This window comes from Manis pentadactyla, chromosome 14, assembly GCF_030020395.1.
Source record: "Manis pentadactyla isolate mManPen7 chromosome 14, mManPen7.hap1, whole genome shotgun sequence".
NCBI lineage: Eukaryota > Metazoa > Chordata > Mammalia > Pholidota > Manidae > Manis > Manis pentadactyla.
Genome location: NC_080032.1, coordinates 1,701,851 through 1,721,351, shown reverse-complemented (window position 1 = coordinate 1,721,351; position 19,501 = coordinate 1,701,851). Strand labels below are relative to the sequence as shown.

General features: G+C 42.3%; 1 protein-coding gene across 15 annotated transcripts in view; it reads left to right on the top strand.

The window, feature by feature from the left end:
* Window positions 1-9,028, top strand: part of LOC118911073 (zinc finger protein 337-like) — a 118,531-nt gene extending 109,503 nt beyond the window's left edge. For 7 of the 15 annotated variants that reach the window (XM_057492088.1, XM_057492092.1, XM_057492090.1 and 4 more), the window contains one exon: window positions 6,133-9,028. In XM_057492088.1, coding sequence (XP_057348071.1) covers window positions 6,133-8,240 — 2,108 coding nt within the window. In that variant the 3' untranslated portion in view covers window positions 8,241-9,028. Of the gene's footprint in view, window positions 1-5,089; window positions 5,783-6,132 lie in introns of those variants that run through there. The other 8 variants (XM_057492086.1, XM_057492085.1, XM_057492087.1 and 5 more) reach the window with 4 other exon arrangements.
* Window positions 9,029-19,501: the final 10,473 nt, after the last annotated feature.

Sequence of the window (19,501 nt, the reverse complement as noted above, 5' to 3'; positions counted from 1 at the left end):
GTTGAAGTGGCTGCCATTACCATGTGCTTGGAAGTCTCCTTGTGTCCTGCTGTAGGAATCCTCGCTGTGCCTCGGCCGTGAACACATCCTGTAGATCGTTGTCATTTCTCAACTCACATGTCTTTACCGATTTGTTTGGCAGGAGTGGGTCAGTCTGAACTGTCCGTCCAGGTTTGGGGAGATGAATTTTAATTCTTCTTTTGCACAACGGCTGTTGCATTTCCCCCCAAAGAATCGATCTGTCCCTGTGTGATCATAGTCATTTTGTTAGTGCCACGTTCTTTGTGTACTGGTGACCTGACATGCAGAAGCCCTGATGAGCTCTGTGGACCCATCTGCAGGCTCCACTCTCTTGGGGCAGTCCTGCCTCCTCCCATTGTCACCATCTTCTTCAAGTGCTCAGTCATTTTCAGCTTGTTAGCATATAGGTTTTCATAGTAGTCTCTAATAATTCTTTGTATTTCTGCGGGGTCCATCGTGATTATTCCTTTCTCGTTTCTGATACTGTTGATTTGTGTTGACTCCCTTTTCCTCTTAATAAGTCTGGCTAGAGGCTTATCTATTTTGTTTATTTTCTCAAAGAACCAGCTCTTGGTTTCATTGATTTTTGCTATTGTTTTATTCTTCTCAATTTTATTTATTTCTTCTCTGATCTTTATTATGTCCCTCCTTCTGCTGACCTTTGGCCTCATTTGTTCTTCTTTTTCCAATTTCGATAATTGTGACATTAGACCGTTCATTTGGGCTTGTTCTTCCTTTTTTAAATATGCTTGGTTTGCTATATACTTTCCTCTTCAGACTGCTTTTGCTGTGTCCCACAGAAGTTGGGGCTTAGTGTTGTTGTTGTCATTTGTTTCCATATATTGCTGGATCTCCATTTTGATTTGGTCATTGATCCATTGATTATTTAGGAGCATGTTGTTTAGCCTCCATGTGTTTGTGAGTCTTTTTGCTTTCTTTGAACAGTTTATTTCTAGTTTAATGCCTTTGTGGTCTGAAAAGTTGGTTGGTAGGATTTCAATCTTTTGGAATTTACTGAGGCTCTTTTTGTGTCCTGGTATGTGGTCTATTCTGGAGAATGTTCCATGTGCACTTGAGAAGAATGTGTATCCTGTTGCTTTTGGATGTAGAGTTCTGTAGATGTCTGTTAGGTCCATCTGTTCTAGTGTGTTGTTCAGTGCCTCTGTGTCCGTACTTATTTTCTGTCTGGTGGATCTGTCCTTTGGAGTGAGTGGTGTGTTGAAGTCTCCTTGAATGAAATCATTGCATTCTATTTCCTCCTTTAGTTCTGTTAATATTTGTTTCAGGTATGTTGGTGCTCCTGTATTGGGTGCATATATATTTATAATGGTTATATCCTCTTGATGGACTGAGCCCTTTATCATTATGTAATGTCCTTCTTTGTCTTTTGTTACTTTCTTTATTTTGAAGTCTGTTTTGACTGATACCAGAATCGCAACACCTGCTTTCTTCTCTCTGTTGTTTGCTTGAAATATCTTTTTCCATCCCTTGACTTTAAGTCTGTGCACGTCTTTGGGTTTGAGGTGAGTCTCTTGTAAGCAGCATATGGATGGATCTTGCTTTTTTATCCATTCTATTACTCTGTGTCCTTTGATTGGTGCATTCAGTCAATTTACATTTAGGGTGATTATTGAAAGGTATGAATTTATTGCCATTGCAGGCTTTAAGTTTGTGGTTACCAAAGGTTCAGGGTTAGCTTCTTTACTATCTTTTTGTCTAACTTAACTCGCTTGTTGAGCTATTATAAACACAGTCTGATGATTCTTTATTTCTCTCCCTTCTTATTCCTCCTCCTCGCTTCTTCATATGTTGGGTGTTTTGTTCTGTGCTCTTTCTAGGAGTGCTTCCATCTTGTGCAGTCCCTGTAGGATGCTCTGAAGAGGTGGTTTGTGGGAGGCAAATTCCCTCAACTTTTGCTTGTCTGGGAATTGTTTAATCCCTCCTTCATATTTAAATGATATTTAATATGGATCAGTAATATGGATACAGTAGTCTTGGTTCGAGGCCCTTCTGTTTCATTGCATTAAGTATATCATGCCATTCTCTTCTGGCCTGTAGGGTTTCTGTTGAGAAGTCTGATGATAGCCTGATGGGTTTTCCTTTGTAGGTGACGTTTTTTTCCCTCTGGCTGCCTTTAATACTTTGTCCTTGTCTTTGATCTTTGCCATTTTAATTATTATGTGTCTTGGTGTTGCCCTCCTTGGATCCCTTGTCATGGGAATTCTGTGTACCTCTGTGGTCTGAGAGACCATTTCTTCCCCTAGTTTGGGGAAGTTTTCAGCAATTATTTCTTCAAAGATTTTCTATCCCCTTTTCTCTCTCTACCTCTTCTGGAATACCTATAATTCGTATTTTGTTCCTTTTCATTTGGTCACACAGCTCTCTTAAAATTCTTTAATTCCTGGAGATCCTGTTATCTCTCTCTGCATCAGCTTCTCTGCGTTCCTGTTCTCTGTTTTCTAGTCCATTAATGGTCTCTTGCATCTAGTCCATTCTGTTTTGAAGTCCTTCCAGAGCTTGTTTTATTTCTGTATTCTCCTTCCTTAGTTCTATGCATATTTCTCTGCAAGTCCATCAGCATGGTTATGACTTTTGTTTTGAATTCTTTTTCAGGAAGACTGGCTAAATCTATCTCCCCAGGTTCCTTCTCAGGGGAAGATGTAGCAGATGCCGAAGCTGTCTGGGTTAGTCTTGTCTGGATCATATATTTTTGCCTTTTCATGTTGACAGGTGCTATTGACTGTCAGCTGGGAGGGCCAAAATTTTCACTTGCGACTGGCCTTTCTTTACTGGGACAACTGCGACCCCTAGTGGCTTGTGTTGGGTAATTGCGTGTAGAGTGGGCCTTTGTGTCTTGCCTGGCTGGAAGGGAGAAATTTCCCTTTCTGTGGGCGGAGTTTGTCTCAGGCTGCTTCTCTGCTTTCGCAGCGCCCAGAGGGGTAATGGTTGGGGGGGCTGCTTTACTGTTTACCTCCGTGAGGTGTCTCAGCTGTTGCCCAGGGTTTTAGTGCACCCGGTTTTCCCTGTAATTTCCAGCTGCTGTACTGTGACCTGGGTAGTTTCCGTCAAGCTGTTAAGTCCCTGTCCCTTTAAGACTTTCAAAAAGCCCCCGCTTTTCTTTGTCACAGGGGCATCAGCTTCGGCACCCACTCAGAGGTCTTACTGCCCTCCGCCCACGCACTGTGTCTGTGCTCTAGTGGGGTGGCTGGTGCTGGGTGTTCAGCAGTCCTGGGCTCCGTCTCCCTCCCGCTCTGCCTATTGTTCTCCCACCTGGAGCTGGGGGGAGGGTGGCTTGGGTCCCGCCGGGCCCGGGGCTTGTATCTTACCCCTTTCACCAGTCGCTGGGTTCTCGCTGGTGTAGCTGCAGTCTGGCCACTGTCCTGCGTCTTCTGGTCTCTCTTTTAGGGCTAGTTGTGTTTGTTGTATTTTCAAAAGTATATATGTTTTTGGGAGGAGATTCCCACTGTCCTACTCACGCCGCCATGTTTGCTCCGCCTCTGCTCAGTCATTTTGAAACAAATCTTGGTCATCCTATCTTTCATTTCCACTGTCTAGTAACACTCTATTCTGATCTTAATAACATGGTTCATTAGATTTTTTTGATAGCATTAACCATTTAACATGTTTTTGTACCGTGTCTCTTAAATTTACATCCCATAATTGTTTTGCCAGAGTGTGAAATTTTTATACCTTCCTGGATTCAACATTTAGCATTTTGCTCTGTATTCATGATAACATGTTTACCTACATGTGCCTTCCTCTAGTTGTCCAAGAGCCCATTTTATGTCCGATGCTGTCAAAGGGAGTTGCAGACATTTCCTCTAATCCATGAGCCCTTCTGCATGGGAGTCCATCTAACCAATATACAGATGTTTCCATGTAGGTCTTTGTAGGTAGAGTCCAAATACCATGACGTGTGCAGATCTGCAGTGACAGGCAATGTGTTCTCACATGTGTGCACCGGTGTGCCTGAGCCCTGCACTTCCCCAGCACACCCCTTTAGGCCCCTTCCATGTTGTTTCCTGCCTCCCCATCCCCCAAGGCATCCATGTGGTCTGCATGGAGGTGAGCTCATTCTGAATGTGGACGTCTTTCTCATTCCTTGCTCTGTACTTTCCCATCCATAACAACTCCTTCCCCACCCAAAAGCAGTTGCTCATGGATTTATCTCTCAGTGAATTTTAAGTAGAGGGTTTCTATCCGCCAACAGGTTCTCAGAGTGTGAGTATCGAAATGTGACACCAGCATTCATATTTTCACCACAGATATCTTAGAAAAAAGCATGTCCATGGCAGGCTTGTGACTGACAGAGGAGGGCCCTGGCACGGGCTCAAGGCCTGTGTGGTGCACTTGGGAAGCTGGGGTCTCCCAGCTGGTGCAGAAATAAGGCTACCAACGGATCCCATCTTACTTCTTGGGGATGGCAGATGCAGCCAGGGCTGCATACTCTGATTGGTCAGAAGCCAGTGAGAGTGATGGGAAGCCCACCAGGTGACATGCGAGCACTCAGACAGTCACAACTTTCAGGGGTCCCAGGTGATTCCTTGGGACCATCACTACCCTGGTGGCTCAAAGCACCAGGAGTGAATTCAGTCAGCATGGATCTTCTCCTTTCACTGCAGGTTTTCCTTTCTGGACATGAATGTTTTGTTTCCCTGTAGTCAAAACAGCCAATGTAAATATTTCCTTTCTACAAGTGGTTTTTGTATTCATTTTGTGTGTGTACATAGTATTTTTTTACATTGGCACTTAATGGTGAACAGCTTATGGAATGAAAAGCAAGCCTCCTCAAATGTTTCCCAGCTTTCTCAGCAAGGGTAACTCTTGTCAATCCTCTTAACTTTTCACTTTTAAAAGCTCAAAGACTAAATATATGGTTATTCATAGAACATATTCATGAGTCATCATTTCGCTTTTTATTCCATGCCAACCTCAGTTCTCAGACTGGGAATACAGCACTGAAGGAGCCTGTCCTATCCCTCCTTCCCCTTGCTTACATACGGTGGTGGCAGGTGTATGGACACCTACAGAACATGGACAGCACCCCTAACCACCTTTGTGATTTCAGGGAAGAAGTGCTGTGAAGACTCCTGGAAAAACACGTGGAGGTGGTGTTGGGACAGCGGGCTGGGAGTGGGTGAAGCGGCCACACAGGACGGACAGCAGAGGCCTCTCTGACCAAGTGAATTTTGAGCTGAACTCAGACTAAGCAAACCATTAAGCCAAGCACTTGTATGGCTGTATTTGGTGTTCCTTCTGCCCAGTCAGGAAGTAGCCTCGTTCAAAGGACAGGACCAACCTCAGTCAGTGTCAGCTGGAGTGAGGGACTCAAAGTGGAAGCAACTGAGGTCTGAGCAGGAAGTGGGGTATAGGGCCCCGCAATCCATGCAAAGATGCAGTCCATATGTTGGGGAGCCACTGGAGTGTGTACTCTGAAGGTGACGTCTGATGTACTATTTTATCAAAGTGTCATTGACATACAGTATCCTGTTATTTTCAGGTGTGATTCATTTCAGTCTACAGTGATTGGTTATTTTTATGCTTTAGAAAATGATCCCCATGCTGAGACTAGTTGCCATGTATGACCTCACAAATTAATTACATCATCTTCCCTGTGCTGTACACTACTTCCCGTGACTTAGTTATGTTCAGCTGGAAGTTTGCTCAGTTTCATCCCCTCACCCTGTTTTGCCTGCGCCCAGCCCCGCCCCCACCCTTGGTGTCCTTCAGATTCCTTGCCTGTCCGTCTGTTTCTGTTTCTGTTTCTCAGATCCCACATACAGGTGCTGTCGTGTGGGATTTGTCTGTCTTACATGACTCAGCATAATGACTTCGGGGCCATCCATGTTGTCACACACAGGAAGATCTCCCTCCAGAGGCTCAGTAGCATTTGTAACTTAGATGATGCTCTACCTGAAGGTAGATAACAGACTCAAGAAAATCCTTCGCTAGTGTGTACATTCCTCTCCAAGAGAAGATAGCAGCTTCCAACTAGATGGAAGAGCAGGGCCTGGGAGGGGAACCCTTGTGGGAGGTGGTGGCATTTGTGTTGTGTGGTGGTCCAGGCTGCCTTACCTGTGACCATCCTGATGGGGCACTTTTTCTCTCCAGCAGAAGCAAAGCCAGAAATGCATCTCTCTGCATGCCACACCCTGGCCTGCAGTCAGCATATCCTCATCAGGCACACGATTCACAACCATTCTGCTCAGATGTCTGCAGGTGCACATGCAACAAATTACCCACAGCCGAGGAGTCCTGGCCTGGATCACCAGGAACAAGAGCAGGAAGAACTCTCTCATCAGTGCAACCAGAGTGATAGGAGAGTAGGCCAAGAGAGACAAGAAAACTCCCAAACCATGTTGAGGAGGAGGAGTCAGACCTGGGGGGCATCTGCCAGCCCACACCCCACACAGGCATTAAGTCTGGGGCAAAGGAACATAGTGGTGGAAATAGAGGGCAGCCAAGCCCAGAGGGCAAGTCCTAAAGAAACAGGCAAAGTATTAAAAGGAATACAAAATTCAGGATGGGAAGCATTCATACATGTAGAGTGTGGGCAAGGCTTTAGCGAGAAGCCAGAGGTACTCGAACACAGAAAAGCACATTATGGACAGAATCTTTTAACATGCAGGAAGTGTTTACAGGACTTTACTGATAAGTCAGCACTATTGCTGCACCAGAAGACACACTCAGGAGGGACTCCCTACATGTGCACGGAGACTGGACCAGACTTCAGCGATAAGTCAAGCGTCATAACACACAGGTCACACACAAGGGAGAAGCGTTTTGTGTGCAAGGAGTGTGGACAAGGCTTTGCCCGAAAGTCAGCCCTGATGTCCCACCAGTGGAAACACTCAGGTAACAAGCCATTTTTGTGCAAGGATTGCGGACAAGGCTTTACCCAAAATTCAAACCTGATACGCCACTGGTGGACACATTCAGTGGAGAAGCCTTTTGTGTGCAAGGAATGTGGGCAAGGCTTTATCCAAAAATCATCTCTCATCTCCCACCAATATAAACACTCAGGAGAGAAGCCTTTTGTGTGTAAGGAGTGTGGTAAAAGGTTTACCCAAAAATCACACCTGAACAGCCACCAGAGGACACACTCAGGGGAAAAGCCTTTTGTGTGCAAGGAGTGTGGGCAAGGCTTTACCCAAAAATCAACCCTGATGTCCCACCAGTGGAAACACTCAGGGGAGAAGCCTTTTGTGTGCAAGGAGTGTGGGAAAACGTTTACCAAAAGATCAGCCCTGATACCCCATCAGAGGACACACTCAGGGGAAAAGCCTTTTGTGTGCAAGGAGTGTGGGCAAGGCTTTATCCAAAAATTAAACCTGATCCGCCACCAGAGGACACACTCAGGAGAGAAACCCTTTTTGTGCAAGGAGTGTGGGCAAGGCTTTTCCCATAAATCATCGCTGATCTACCACCAGTATAAACACTCAGGAGAGAAGCCTTTTGTGTGTACGTATTGTGGGCAGAGTTTTAGGTGGAAGTCTGGTCTCCTAAACCATCAGAATAAACACTTAGGGGTGAAGCCTTTCCTGTGCAGGTACTGTGGGCGAAACTTCAGCTTGAAGTCATATCTCCTACGTCATCTGAAGACACACTCAGTTGAGAAGCAGTTTGTTTGCAAGGAGTGTGGACATGCCTTTATCCGAAAAAGATCCCTTACCGCCCACCAGTGGAGACACTCAGGCAAGAAGCCATTTCTGTGCAAGCACTGTGGGAAAGGCTTTACCCACAAATCATCCCTCACTACCCATGAGTGGAAACACTCAGGGGAGAAACCTTTCATGTGCATGAATTGTGGGCGAAGTTTTAGCTTGAAGTCAAATCTCCTGAGCCATCAGAAGACACACTCAGGGGAGAAGCCTTTTGTGTGCAAGGAGTGTGGGCGAGTCTTTGTCAAGAAATCATCTCTTACCTCCCACCTGAGGAAACACTCAGGGGAGAAGCCTTTTATTTGCAAGGAGTGTGGTCGAGCCTTTATCCAGAAATCAAGCCTGATGGACCATGAAGAGACACACTCAGAAAAGAGGCCATTTGTGTGCAAGGAGTGTGGGCAAGGCTTTATCCGTAAATCATCCCTGATCTACCACCAGTGGAAACACTCAGGAGAGGAACCTTTTGTGTGTAGTTATTGTGGGCGAGGTTTTCGGAGTAAGTCAAATCTCCAGAGACATCAGAAGATGCACTCAGGGGAGAAGCCTTCTGTATGAAGGGAGTGTGGGTAAGGCCCCAGTGCACACATGGAGGAAAGGGCCCATGTGTGCTGCATGGAGAGGAACATGAGCCATAATCACACGTGTGGGTGTCAGAGGTTCCACTCAGCAGGGAAGCACTTGTGTGCACTGTGTGGCCAAAGCACGTTAGAAGTCAACAGATGCAGAAATCTGTACACCTTTCACCTTCCCACCCAAGATCCAGGGAAACTTCAGATACTCCCTGACTATATATGTATAAGCAGCAATTACTGCAGAGTCTCTCTTAAGGGGCTTCCTTAACAGAAGGATGAAGGGGCACTGGCCTGATGGCTGAGTATCCGCACCTCAGGGTCTGCCTATGGTGGTCAGCCCTTTCCTTCCAGTAACTGCTGCTTAACAAAGCTACAGCTGAGCCCGTGACCCCGCTCACAGATGCATCATGCAGGCCGAGGGGATCCGCAGGCCTACCGAGACTTGAACTTGGAGATGGTCCCCATCCATGGAAAATAAGTTTCTGTGGTCCTGAATATTTATAGCAGGTTCTGAGGAGGCCCAGGCTTGAGAATCAGACACCAAGGGAGGGGATGGAGTTACCCAGGATCCTGGGGAAATGTCTCTCTCCTGCGGACCAGGTCTTGTGACTGACTGAGCTTCCCATGGGCAGCTCTGAGTGGGTGATGACAGCCCGACAGCCCAGCACTCTTCCACCAAACGCTCCTGTTGCGTCCCCTCTCCCACCAGCCTCACCTCCTCCCCATGTTCTCCCGCATTCTCTCTCCAGATAAAAGCCTTGTTTTATTCAATTTCATTTCAGTGTCTTTGCGGAAGGTCATCATACAAGCGATACCCAGAACAGCCTGACCACACAGGTTGTAAAATAGGAATTAGGGGAATGGCTCCCTGCCTGCCGTGTAGAAGAGCAGGTTGGCATGTGGCACAGGTAGGTGCTCAACTTCTTGTTTCACAAGCTCTTCCCTGGGAAATGCCTGGTGGAAGCAAAGTGGTGACAGGTGTGATGACATGAACACTTGAATGTAGGGAGAGAAGGACCTTAAAGACCAGGGGTGACTTCTTCCTACTGCCCTCCACCAACACTGCAGGACACTGGGACACAGAAGGCTGTTCATGTGTAAGATGCAGTGAGTGGCTGTGGGGGTTAACTTTGTTCCCTACAGTAATGGATGCCTACACAGCTGGTAAGATTATTCTGTGGGTTCTGGGAGTCTGTCCCTGAGATGAGTATTTGGCTCAGTAAACTGAGTGGAGATTGTCCTCAGCTTTGTGGGCAGCATCATTGGCCCAAATGGAACAAAAAGGTGAAGCAGGGTAAACTTTCCTTCTGCAGTTGCAACTTCCACCCTGTCCTGCCTTCAGACATCTGCGCCCTCGGTGCTCAGGTCCACCAGAGAGCTTCACGTGGGCCTTCTGATCTCCGGGACTCATGCCATCGGCTCCCCTAGGTCTCAGGCTTTCAGACCCGGCTTCCAGATGGCGGGTGGTGGGACTTCCTGGGGTTCATATTTGCATGAGCCAGTTAGTGTATCTGCGTGTGTATAGATCTCATTGCTTCTTAGGGGTGACGGGCATTGTAAAGGGAAAGGAGGGAGTGAGGGAGCACAGGGTCTTGGCAGAGTTGGAAAAGTGAAAATATTCAAAGTGCAGGACAGTGGGCTGTACTCAGGTCAGCTGCTTAGTGCAGTTAGGATTCCATCCCCACAGAAACCAGGAAAACCCCGTCCTCCTTGGTCAGACGTCAGCGGAACGGGCCTGTGTCCTTCAGAAGGAGCTCAGTGGTGTGACCCATATTCATGACTATGCCCTCCTTAGAAAATGCTCTCAGGAAGGAAGAGGGGCCGATGCGGCCTGACCTGTGTGCACCAGGCCTTGCACACTACGCCCCTGCCATCTGCCTCCCAGCTGGGAGAAATAAACAGTTAAGACAATGCCCGGTGGCCATTTTGGGAGGAATCACCACAAATTCATGAGGTTTACCTTCAGCATGGTCACATTCTAAGTGAAGATCTGAGAAAAACTCATGCTTCCAGCAGGGGAAAGATAAAAGAACCACTTTTAAATATGTCGTGGGGAGAAGTAACTTCTGAAAAATGTCACACACGTACTGACCCACCTAACACGGTCCTGACCTTGAGACCTGCCTCAGCCTCTGACTGGGAGGAAGGGGAGTTGGCCTGCTCCTCCTCCCTCTCGCTCTCCTGTCACACACAGGAGTGGGGGGGCCACTAAGAGATGCTTCAGATCCCAAGTATACCTGAAAACATTGGGAAGAGCTCATTTCAACATGAACTTCCTTTGTTTTAAGTGAAGCACAAGTGTTCTCATTTCTAAAAGCTAAGGAAAATGAACCATTCCTCCTAAATGGAAAGAAACATTCACAGGTTGGCACACCGACATGGGTACACTTTACGGAAATAGTCCTAAGATTTAAAAACACTTATTCTTTCCCAAACCTGACCACCACATCAATAGAGCCTGGTATACTTGCAGTAAATTACAACCAAGAGACTCTAAGAACAAGTTCTTAGGGAAAAACCCAGCAGGGGAGACCGAGAGGACAGAAGCAGGCACTGACACGTCTGACATGCAGCTACAACAAATACAGCCTGACTGAGATAAATATAAAACTACACACTAAAGGCCTGCTTACTTCCAGTTCTGTCATATCATTTTTTAAATTAACATTAATACACAATCTCATGAAGGTTTTACTTGAGCAGCATTGCAAACATAATTTTTAGCATCCAGCAAAAAACGGTAAGGTGGACCTCTCTAGAAATCACTAGCAGTAAGAGGAGTGAAATATTTAACAAATTGAAAGAAAAAGAAACTAACCTGAAGTTCCGTATCCCATGATGCTCATTGAGAAGTGGACAAGTCCTTTCTCAGACAACAAAAATGGAAACCTTTTGTCAGTAAACCAGACTTTTAGGAGATCTTAAAACTTTCTCAATGAAAAAAATTATGTATATATATATACATACATATATGAGGAATGTGCATATATATATTTACATGTGCATATATATATATATGAGAATATCAGTTTTACATAAATGAAGAGTTAAGGTAAATATTTTTCTCAGTGGACATCTTGGTTTGTTTTCAAAATAATAGCAATTATGTTTGTATAGCTTATAAGTAAAATGAACGACAGCAGTGAGAATTGGGAATATGCTGTCAAGGTCTCTAGCCTGCCCATGAGACAGTACAATGTTAGTTTAGAGGGCCTGCGTGAGTTGTTAATGTGCTTATAAACTGTATTGGAATCACTGCAAAATTTTAAAAATAGGTATCATCGATTTACTAAAACAGAACATGGAATCTGGAAATCTGACGAGTCAGATTTCCAGAAGGAAAGAAAACAGAAGGTGAAGTGAATGCAAAACAATTATATCTGTGGAAGTTATTAATGCAACTATAACAATTCCTTTCCAGGTAAAGAACCACATATTGTCTGGAAAATAATTTTTATATAAATACACACTATAAGGTAAAATAAGTGGCAAAAGGTATATCATTGCCTCCATAAACAAAAGGTGGAGAAACTACATTGACTTAAAAGGACGCCAGTTTCAGAACAAGCAAAATTATCCTTGACAAAGAGAGGCATTGCATAGTAACAAGGGGATCAGCACTCCAAGAAGTTACCACAATCCTTAATTGCTGTGCACCTAACAGCCTCAAAATACCTGAAGCAAAACCTGATAGGACTGCAAAGAGAAACAGACGTGCTTACTGTAAGAGGTGGCCACTTAAGCAGCACTCTATCAGTAACTGAAATATGCAGAAGGCAGAAAACTAGGACAGATTTCAACTGAGTAGATAATCACTTATGATACGATTGTATCTGACATTTACAGAATATTTGATCCCACAGCAGCAGAATACACTTTTTCTCATGCACACATGAATTATACACCAAGGTAGGCACAAACCTGTGCAGTAAAACCCACCACAATGTGTTTAAAAGAAGAGACATTACTATGAGCTGAATTGTGTGTCCCCCCAACCGAATCTCATATGTTGATGTCCTGACACCCAGTAACTCAGAATGTGACTGCATGTGGGGACGGGCTGTATAGGGAAGTAACCGAGTGTAAATGAAGTCAGTAGGTGGGGCCCTAACCCAATAGGATGCCGTCCTTACAAACATGAGGAAGTATGACATAGGCACAGAGAGATCATGTGAAGGCAGCAGAACACAGCCACCCACAAGACAAAGGGGCCTCAGAAGATGACAGCCCTGCTGACACCTTAGTCCTGGAATTCTGGACTCCACAGCTGTGAGGAACTCAACTGGTGTTCAAGCCCCCCAGTCTGTGGTAATGAGTTATGGTGGCCCCAGGAAGCTAAGGCCCACATCATACAAGGTTTACTGTGTGATCAAATGAAACTAGCACTCAATAACAGGAACACACATCAATATACCAAAATATGTGCAAATTTATTAATGCACTTCTACATGACACACGGGTTAAGCATTCCCAGGGGAAAATATTTTTTAAGTATTTTGAACTACATGAATGAAACACAATTTGTTGAAATTTGTGGAATGCAGTGAAAATATTGTAAAGAGACGGTTACACCACTGATGCACATATTAGGAGGGAAACAAACAATCTGCCTATTATATAAAACTAAAAAGTAAGAGCAGTATAAACTTTAAGCAAGCAGAACAAGAATGAATAAACCATGGGGCAGAGATCAATGAAACTGAAAACAGGAAACCAGTAGAGGAAATCAAGGAAACCAAAAGCTGTTGTTTTGAAAAGATCAAGGAAACTGATGACACATTATTTTAATTAACAAAAAAAGACAGCAGTTACTAATATCAAAAATTAAAAGATGAGCCATCACTATTGATCCCATGTCTATGAAAATGATAAAATAATATTCTGTACAACTCTGTGTCCACAGATCTGATAAATTAGGTGAATTGCCCCAAATGATTGAAAGCCCCAGTCTATGGAGGCTCATACAAAAAGAAATGGGTCCCATCAGTAGGATCATATCTAGAAAAGAAATTGAATCAGTAATAACTTCCCAAAAGAGAAGGCACCAGGCTCGAATGGTTTCACTGGTGAATTCTATAAAATATTTAAAGAAGGAATTATGCCAATTTTCTACATTCTCTTCTAGAAAATAGAAGTAGGGGGAACACTTCTTAACCCCTTCTCTGAGGGCAGTGTTATGACCCAAAGAAGAGAGAGACATTTAAAAGAACCCTACAGACCAGTGCATCTTATGAACATAGTCATGAAACTCCTATTAGTGCCTAATTTCCAACAATATATGAAAATAATTAAACAATGTGACAAGACAATATTTATTCCAGGAATCGAGTTGGGATCATTATTAAAAATGTTATTCAGAAAACAACTTTCGTATTTTCTTGATCATTGATTTACTTTGTCCTCTCTCTGCAAGCTTATGTCTTTATGTTTATTTTCTCGTTAACGTTTCTTTGAATCGTTTTCAACCTTACTTTGTAATTAAATTTACTTATTTTCGTCTTTGTGTTTGTCAAAATACCACTAAATTTGTTTGTTATTCTCTCATTTCAATTCATTCCTGTATGTTGTAATATCCCTTTTTTATTTTTGCTTTAAGGCAAGCGTTGTCTTGTTTACACAACCACATGCCTTTAGATAACACACTTTTCTTTAAGATGAATATGAAAACTCAAAAGTCCTCAGGTACTTGATGGCAAATACACTTGCATTTAAAAGGTGGACATTATATGAGACATAAAATGCAAAAAGAAAAAATTATGTTACAAGAAATCTATTAATCTTAAGATTTTATTTTATTTATTTTTTGTTTTGATATTAATGTGCAATTACATGAGCAACATTACACATAGTTACTAGACTCCAACCATTATCGAGTCCTCACCACATACCCCATTACAGTTAGTGTTCATCAGTGTAGTCAGATGCTATAGAATCACTACTTGTCTTCTCTGTGCTATACTTCATTCCTCATGCTCCTCTCCTGCATTATATTTGCTAATTGTAATGTCTGTTTTCCCCCTTATTACGCCTTTACCACCCATCTTCCCCAGTCCCTTTCCATTTGGACCTGTTAGTCTATTCTTGGTTTCTATGAGTCTGCTGCTGTTTTGTTCCTTCAGTTTCTTTGTTCTTATACTCCACAGATGAGTGAAATCATTTGATACTTGTCTTTCTCCATCTGGCTTATTTCACTGAGCATAATACCCTCTAGCTCCATCCATGTTGTTGCAATGGTAGGATTTGTTTCTTTCTTATGGCTGAATAATATTTCATTGTGTATATGTACCACATCTTCTTTATCCATTCATCTACTGATGGACATTTAGGTTGCTTCCATTTCTTGGCTATTGTAAATAGTGCTGCAATAAACATAGGGGTGCATCTGTCTTTTTCAAACTGGGATGCTGCATTCTTAGGGTAAATTCCTAGGAGTGGAATTCCTGGGTCAAATGGTATTTCTAGATTTAGTTTTTAGAGGAATCTCCATACTGCTTTCCACAATGGTTGAACTAATTTATATTCTCACCAGCAGTGCAGTGTAGGAGGGTTCCCCTTTCTCCACATCCTTGCCAACATTTGTGGTTGTTTGTCTTTTGGATGGTGATGATCCTTAGTGATGTGAGGTGATATCTCATTGTAGTTTTTTTAAATTTGCATTTCTCTGTTGATTAGCGATGTAGACCATCTTTTCATGTGTCTCTTGGCCATCTGAATTTCTTCTTTGGATACATGTTCAGATTCTCCGCCCATTTTTTCATTGGCTTATTTGCTTTTTGATTGTTGAGGTGCATGTGCTTTTTATATATTTTGGATGTCAACCCCTTATCACATGTCATTTGTGAATATATTCTCCCATACTGTAGGATGTCTTTATGTTCTACTGATGCTTTTTAGTTTGATATAGTCCCAATTGTTTGTTTTTGCTTTTGTTTCCCTTGCCCAGGGAGATATGTTCACAACGAAGTTGCTCATGTTTATGTCCAATAGATTTTTGCCTATGTTTTCTTCTAGGAGTTTTATGATTTCACGACTGACATTCATGTCTTTGATCTATTTTTTGTTTTCTTTTGTGTATGGGGTTAGACAGTAATCCAGTTTCATTCTCTTACGTGTAACTATCCAGTTTTGCCAGCGCCTTCTGTTGAAGAGGCTATTTCCCCATTGTATATCCATGGTTCCTTTATCATATATTAATTGACCATATATGCTTGGGTTAATATTTGGACTCTGTATTCTCTTCCACTGGTCCATGGATCTGTTCTTGGTCCAGTACCACATTGTCTTGATTACTTTGACTTTTTAGTAGAGCCTGAAATTTGGAAGCGAGGTCCCACCTACTTTATTCTTCCTTCTCAGGATTGCTTTGGCTATTCGGGGTCTTTTGTGGTTCCATGTGTACTTTAGAAGTGTTTGTTCAAGTTTGTTGGAGAATGCTGTTTGTATTTTGATAGGAATTGCATTGAATCGAGATTACTTTAGGCAGAGTGGCCATTTTTGCAATATGAATTCTCCCTACCCAAGACCATGGGATGAATTTCCATTTATTAGTGCCCTCTTAATTTCTCTTAAGTGTCTTGTAGTTTTCAGGGTATAGGTCTTTCACTTCCTTGGTTAGATTTATTACTAGGTATTTTATTCTTTTTGATGTGCTTGTGAATGGAATTGTTTTCCTGATTTTCTTCTAGTTCACCGTTAGTGTATAGGAATGGAACTGATTTCTGTGTATTAATTCTGTATCCTGCAACATTGAATTCATATATTAGTTCTAGTAGCTTTGCAGTCTCTTCTTTAGGGTTTTTTATGTACAATTTCATGTCATCTGCAAACCATGACAATTTAGCTCCTTCCTTACCGATGTGGATGCCTTTTATTTCTTTGTTTTCTCTGACTGCCATGGCTAGGACCTCCTGTACTCTGTTGAGTAAAAGCAGGGACAGTGGGCATCCTTGTCTTCTTCCCAATCTTAGGTGAAAAGCTTTCACCTTCCTGCTGTGAAGTATGATGTTGGCAGTGGGTTTGCCATGTATGGCCTTTATTATGTTGAGATACTTGCCCTCTATACCTGTTTTGCTGAGAGTTTTTATCACGAATGGATGTTGAATTTTACCCAATGATTTTTCAGCATCTATGGAGATGATCATGTGGTTTTTGTCCTTTTTGCTGTTTGGAGGATGAATTTGATGGGGTATCCAATGTTGTACAATCCTTGCATCTGTTAGACAAATTGCACTTGATCATGGTGTATGATCCTCATGATCTATTTTTGAATTTAGTTTGCTAATATTTTGTTGAATATTTTTGCATCTATGTTCATTAGGGATATTGGTCTGTAATTTTTTTTTTTGGTGGGTTCTTTGCATGGTTTTGGTTTTAGGGTGATGCTGGCTCCATAGAATGAGTCTGGAAGTATCACCTCCTCTATTTTTTGGAAAACGTTTAGGAGAATGGGTATTATGTCTTCTCTGTATGCCTGATATAGTTCCAAGGTAATCCATCTGTCCCGGGGGTTTTGCTCTTGGGTACTTTTTGATTACTGATTCAATTTCGTTGCTGGTAATTGGTCTGTTTAGATTTTGTGTTTCTTCCTTGGTCAGTCTTGGGAGGTTGTATTTTTCTGGAAAGTTGTCCATTTCTTCTGTTATCTAGTTTATTAGCATATAGATTTTCATAGTATTCTCTAATAAATCTTTGTATTTCTGTGGTCTCCATCATGATTTTTACTTTCTCATTTCTGATTCTGTTTATGTGTCTAGTTGTCTTTTACTCTTCAAAGCCTGGCTCTGGGTTTTTCTATTTTGTTTGTTTTCTCAAAGAACCAGCTCTTGGTTTCATTGAGTTTTTTCCAATGCTTTATTCTTCTCAATTTTATTTATTTATTCTCTGATCTTTATTATGTCCCTCCTTCTGCTGACTTTTGGCCTCATTTGTTCTTTTTCCAGTTTCAATAATTGTGAATTTAGAGTATTCATTTGGGTTTGTTCTTCCTTTTTAAAATAGGCCTGCATTGCTATATACTTTCCTCATAGAACTGCCTTAGCTGTCTTCCCCAGAACTTGGGGCATTGTGTTGTTGTTTTCATTTTTCTCCATATATTGCTTGATCTCTGTTTTAATTTGGTCATTGATCCATTGATTATTTAGGAGCATGTTGTTAAGCCTTCATGTGTTTGTGTGCATTTTTGTTTTCTGTGTACAATTTATTTCTAGTTTTATGCCATTGTGATCTGAGAAGTTTGTTGGTAGAATTTTTGTCTTTTTAAATTTACTGATGTTCTTTTTGTGGCCTAGTATGTGATCTATTCTTGAAAATGTTCCATGTGCACTTGAGAAGAATGTGTACCCTGCTGCTTTTGGGTGTAGAGATCTGTAGATATCTTTTAGGTCCATCTGTTCCAGTGTGTTGTTCAGTGCCTCTGTCTCCTTATTTATTTTCTGTCTGTTTGATCTGTACTTTGGAGTGAGTGGTGTGTTCAAGTCTCCTAAAATGATTACATTGCATTCTGTTTCCTCCTTTAATTCTGTTAGTGTTTATTTCACATATGTAGGTGTTCCTGCATTGGGTGCATAAATATTTGTACTAGTTATATCCTCTTGTTGTTCTGACCCCTTTATCATTATGTAATGTCCTTCTTTGTCTCCTGTGACTTTCTTTGTTTTGAAGTCTATTTTGTCTGGTCCAAGTACTGCAGCTCCTGCTTTTTTCTCCCTTTTAGTTGTATGAAATATATTTTTCCATCCCTTCACTTTTACTGTGTGTGTGTCTGGGTTTGAAGTGAGTCTCTTGTAGGCAGCATATAGATGGGTCTTCCTTTTTTATCCATTCTGTTACTCTGTGTCTTTTCATTGGTGCCTTCAGTCCATTTACATTTAGGGTGATTATCGATAAATATGTACTTATTGCCATTGTGGTCTATGGATTCTTAGTTACCAAAGGTTCTAGTGTAGCTCTCTTACTACCTAACCATCTAACAACTCACTTATTATGCTTTCATAAACATAGTCTTATGATTCTGTATTTCTTTCCCTTCTTATTCCTCCTCCTCCATTCTTTATATGTTAGGTGTTTTATCTGTACTCTTATGTGACTGGTTTTCTGGATGGCTGGTTTTATTTCCTATTTAGTTAGTATTTATTTAGTCTACTTTCTTTGCTGTAGTTTTCTTTTCTCTGGTGACATCTATTTAGCCTTTGGAGCACTTCCATCTAGAGCAGTCCCTTAAAAATACACAGAGATGGTTTGTGGAGTTATATTCCCTCAACTTTTGCTTATCTGGAAATTGTTTAATCCCTTCAAATTTAAATGATAGTCTTGCTGGATACAGTATTCTTGGTTCAAGGTCCTTCTGTTTCATTGCATTAAATACATCATGCCATTGTCTTCTGGCCTATAATGTTTCTGCTGTGAAGTCTGATGATAGCCTGATGGGTTTTCCTTTGTTGGTGAACTTTTTTGTCTCTCTGGCTGCTTTTAATACTCTGTCCTTGTCTTTGATCTTTGCCACTTTAATTATTATGTCTTAGTGTTGTACTCCTTGGGACCCTTGTGTTGAGAGATCCATGGTCTGAGGCTTTTTCCTCCCCCAGTTTAGGGAAGTTTTCATCAATTATTTTGCAAAGACACTTTCTATCCCTTTTTCTCTCTCTTTTTCTTCTGGTACCCCTATAATGCATTTATTGTCCCATTTGGATCTTTGGTTTCACAGTTCTCTTAATATTCTTTCATTTCTAGAGATCCTTTTTTCTCTTTCTGCCTCATCTTCTCTGTATTCCTGTTCTGTGACTTTTATTCCATTAAGAATCTCTTGCACCTCATCCAGCCGGCTGTTAAATCCTTCCATTGTTTGTTTCATTTCTGTTATCTCCCTCTGGAAGTCAGCCCTTAGCTCTTGCATATTTCTTTGTACTTCCATCACCATGCTTATGACTTTTATTTTGAATTCTTTTTTCAGGAAGATTGGTGATTTTGGTCTCACCAGGCCCTCTCTCTGATGTTTGAAGGATTTTGGACTGAACAAGTTTCTTCTGCCTTTTCATGGTGATGGAAGTGATCGCCAGTGAGTGGCTTGTGTGAGCTCATAGAACAAAGTACCTTCCTGCATGCTGGTCACCTTGTCCTTCTCCGCTGCCTGTGTCAGTCAACCACACACAGGGAGCAGCCTCTGGGTTTATCCCCTGACCTGCTGTGTGTGGGACAGCCCTTGGGTTGGCCTCAGGCACTGGTGGGGGTCATAGGTGAGCAGTGTGT